Source organism: Phalaenopsis equestris, unplaced genomic scaffold (genome assembly GCF_001263595.1).
Source record: "Phalaenopsis equestris unplaced genomic scaffold, ASM126359v1 Scaffold234426, whole genome shotgun sequence".
In the NCBI taxonomy this organism is placed as follows: domain Eukaryota; kingdom Viridiplantae; phylum Streptophyta; class Magnoliopsida; order Asparagales; family Orchidaceae; genus Phalaenopsis; species Phalaenopsis equestris.
Window position 1 is genome coordinate 16364 of NW_018252342.1, and position 4083 is coordinate 20446.

Consider the following 4083-nt stretch of genomic DNA (forward strand, 5'->3'; position numbering starts at 1 on the left):
GAAAGAGTAACTATATTTTTCAGATTACAATGTCGACTGACAACATCTGGTTGGATGTGATTAATGGTGGATAGTAGTAGTCGATGACGGTTGTCAGATGACAACGATGGTTGGTGGTGGTCGGCGGTGGTAGGAGGTGGTCAACGGCGGTCGACGGTGGTTGACGACGGAGGTCGCAGTGATGTTGAGCTGCAGCTTTTCCTCAAGGCATCAGACTCTCTCTCTAGCCTTCAACTCTTTTTCATGTGAGGGATGAGAGTCTATTTATAGTTTTCTGTGTGCAATTAATGCAGGAATATCAACCATTTTGATCGGACGGTTCAGAGAGTTTTCTCCAATCATGTCGCGTTTAATTGACATTTGAGTGCTTTAACGATGTTGGAATTAAGTAATCTTGGGCTAGTTGGGTTCTTCTTGTTGAGTCGCTCGATTCAAGTATAAACTTACTAGTATCATCATCTGTTTGACCTTCCAAATGTACCCAGAAATCTTCCAAGGGTGGTTTAATGACATGATGTGAGTTGGGTTTAACTCGGATTGAACTAGTTTTAATATCATTAGGTCCATCTCATCGAACCGGTTAGTTTGGCTATAAATTTACTGAAATCAGAACTTTGGATGACATTTTATCAAGATTTAAATGTTTCTTGCTTAAAATATTATCTTGAAATTTGTGTTTTGCTTCGAGATTCATGCTGGATGATGAAAATTTATTGATGATGTATCAATAATCTTCGAAATTGTTAAGGTTAAACCAATCAATTTGATTCAATAAATTCACATTTTATTTTATATTTTGTGTAAATAGATTTGTACGAAAATTTTAGATATAGATGCTCTTATATTTTATCTTGATGATCTACTGTTATTAAAATCATCTGCGTACTGATTGGAACTATTTTTTATCTTTAACTCGCACTCTTTTGCTAGATTTTGTGAACTTCCAAGGTTAACGAGCGGGGAGTGACAATATGAATGTTTAGCTGTTAGATGAGGTAATTCAAGGAATTGTGAGATATGTATGAAAATGCCCATAGATATATATCTCAAAGTAAAAAAATATTCAATCAAACAAATAGGATATATTATAAAATAATTATTTCATACCAGCAAATAACAATGAAAACCCTTCAAGATAAAAATTATATTTCCTTACATATTTTTGATAAAATATTATTTTACTTTAGATAATTATCTTATAATCCAAAAATAAAATGCACCAAAATTTCTAATATAAAATTTTTCAACTATAATATTCTCAATTGCAATAACATAAACTTACCATTAAAGACTCCCATCATACATTCAAATACATTGTATCTCATGGAAAAAAATCACATTTACTAATACCACTCAATTCTTATGTAATTACATATCTAACACAAACTTTAATTTTTACATTAATTTTAGTTAAAATAGTGATATTTTTATGTGATAGGAAAGATTTGGGTGATATTAATGTAAAAATCAAAATTTTGGTGTCAGATAGGTAAATACATAGGATTTAGGTTGATTGTATGTAAATGCCCCAATTTAGCGAAATTCCCCTACCTTGGCTTCCAAGTAGATAGAGCAATGAAGATACGCCCTCTCCAACCCTGAAGCAGCCATTGGTCATCAACATCAATACTGAAATCCTTATGGTAATAAGTTTTTACCCCGTCCTTCACCTTGTTCGCATGCTTCTTGTTGATAGGCAGTTGCTGGAAACCAGCTCTCAAAAATCTCATTTGATACTGCTTGTATGTCTCCGGCAACTCAGTCCTCTCCATCCCTTCGCAAGCAATAACATTGATCGCGTCTCTTGCGTAGAGATCCCTCTCCACGAGCAACCTCTGTTCGTTCTCCCTCGGCGCCGTCATCTCTATCATATCAAATATGGCTGAGAAATGGTATAGAGCTTCACGAAACCTCGTCAAAAAGAATGGTGCTCCATAGCTCCCATTCCCAGTAGCGCTTATAAACAAAGCTGGATTGAACTTTCTTATGGTCCTTAGGAACTTATCTCTTGAGCAATCCACACCCATGGTCTCGTCGCCCAGAGAATGTAGCTGGAACAGACAGTTGACCACAAGAATTTCTTCCTCGTCGAGGTGTAGGTCCTCAACCTTCAACTCATCGAGCTTTGACGCCACCGCTTGGTATTCAAAAGGGACGCCAAATCTCTCAGCATAACAGGCAATCCGGCGGCCAGTCTCCTCTATCAATTCTGCTGGACGAAATCCTGGCATGGGCTTGTCAACGGCGGTGATGCGGAGCTTCGGCGGCCCCCCATTGCGGGAGGATAACATCTTCAAGAAGGCCGGCCATTGGAAGCCAAGGAATGTTCCGATGTCCAGGATGTGGACTCTGGTTGAGCTTTTGATTGCGTCCAAAATTGTCTGGTTTGAGAAGTTGTAGGAGACCTGCTTGAAGGGGCATGCTGAGAGATAAAGCTGGTAACCTTTCAGCACATCAGCTAATGTCCTCCGCACTGAAGCCATGGATTGGTAGAGTTCACTTCCAGTTCCGGCCAAGCGAGCTTCGAGTCCATTGCAAAAGTAGTGAGCTACGCGCTGAGAAGCGTCCCCATGAGGAGAAGAATGATGCCGTATTTGTTTAAGTAATTCGTGAGCTGTTTTATGGTCGCCGGAAGCCACCGTCTGTGCACAGTCCATGAGAAGGACTTGAAAATCCACCACCTCCTTGTTGGGTTGTTTCTTCTTTCTGAAATTTTGGCTTTCTCCATACTTTCTAGGCTCGGCGATTTCTGAGGAGTTCTTGCTTGCCGCTTCGTTCTTTATTGCTTCTCTAATAGATCTTACAACTTTTGGAAAATTCTCAGCGGTGCTTAGGAGAACCCTGTCCAACATCTCAGGGGAGACGGGTGGTTCTTCGAATGATACTGCAGATTGTTTGGCGCTCCTTTGCTCTTTCATATCAAAACCATCATCGTGGTGTCGGCTTTTAAGCCGCCGACCTGTTCCATCCTTGGCATTTACCTTAGTGCAGGCAGAATCCTCTGCGCTAACCTTCACAAAAAGCTTATCTTTGCTGGGAAAGAACTTGTCTGCTTCCTTTGGTCCTTTTTCAAAGTGGGAAGCTGGGTTTTCTTCGAAGAACAGGTTTGAGAGATCATCCAATCCAAACTGAAGACCAGCGTCATCGTATATTGAGTTGACTGAGGATTGGGTAAAACTTAAATGGGAGTGAAGAAACTCTGAAAATTCAGCGTAGGAGGGATCATTGTCTGTGAAATCGTTGGCGCCAGCAATGCAGTTGCTATTGTAATGCTGGCCACCTGAGCTCCCCGAGCTGGGACTCGAGTAGAGAAGTGACCGATCTGGAGGGTACTTTTCCCCGATGATGTCGTAAAAGGGCCTCTCGGTGGCCTCGAGGGCTGGATGACTCTCAAGCAAATCCAACTTGTCATCCATGTCCTCCTCCATGAGCATCTGGTTGATGAAGTCCAGGACCAAATGAGAGAAGATCTCAGAGTTTTCATCCGTGTCCCCTTCATGGCTATGTGAAGTCGAATTCGGGAGGTCGGAAACATAATTTTGCTCATCGAAAAGTGGCTGTTCTCCCAAATTCGGACTTGAAATATGTTCATGAGCAAGAAAATCGATGTAATTGATATCATCGTCTGCACCATTAGGAACTGTTTGATTCTTCAACATATCTAACAAACGGAAAAATACCATTCAGTTCATCACAACCGCTTGAGGGCTATTGATCGACTGTTTCAGAGAATTTTTTCAAGAAAATCTCAATCAGGCACTTCAAATCAGAAATCATGGAAGCAGAAGTAAACCCTAACCAAAAACGAAGACTCAAAGGAGAAAATCTTATGTGCAACGACATATACTACCGGCAAACTGTGTGAATCATCAGGGCATCGCCAAAACTCTTGAGAGCTCCTTCTCTGCTCCAGTGAAATTTTACGGGTCTTATTGGGGTTTTTCTCTTCAAGATGATGAAGCTTCCTGGAAGATGTCCAGATAGCGAAGCGAATTTATGGTCTTCCGATGGAAAAATTGCATCCAGACTCCTCTGATATTTGTCACCTCAAAGTGACGGATCCATTATATATATATATATATA

General features: G+C 40.6%; 1 protein-coding gene across 2 annotated transcripts; it reads right to left on the reverse strand.

Annotated features, from left to right (window-relative positions):
* Window positions 1-1477: 1477 nt before the first annotated feature.
* Window positions 1478-4038, reverse strand: LOC110038942 (scarecrow-like protein 9). Of its 2 annotated transcripts, none has more exons than XM_020743872.1 (2): window positions 3851-4038; window positions 1478-3661 (listed from the first exon to the last, which is right to left on the reverse strand). In XM_020743872.1, the coding sequence occupies exon 2, from the start codon at window positions 3657-3659 to the stop codon at window positions 1548-1550; it is 2112 nt and encodes a 703-aa protein (XP_020599531.1). In that variant the 5' UTR covers window positions 3660-3661; window positions 3851-4038; the 3' UTR covers window positions 1478-1547. The 2 variants fall into 2 exon arrangements, with proteins under 2 accessions (XP_020599531.1, XP_020599530.1); XM_020743871.1 differs by having other exon boundaries at window positions 1478-3719.
* Between the last annotated feature and the right edge of the window lie 45 nt (window positions 4039-4083).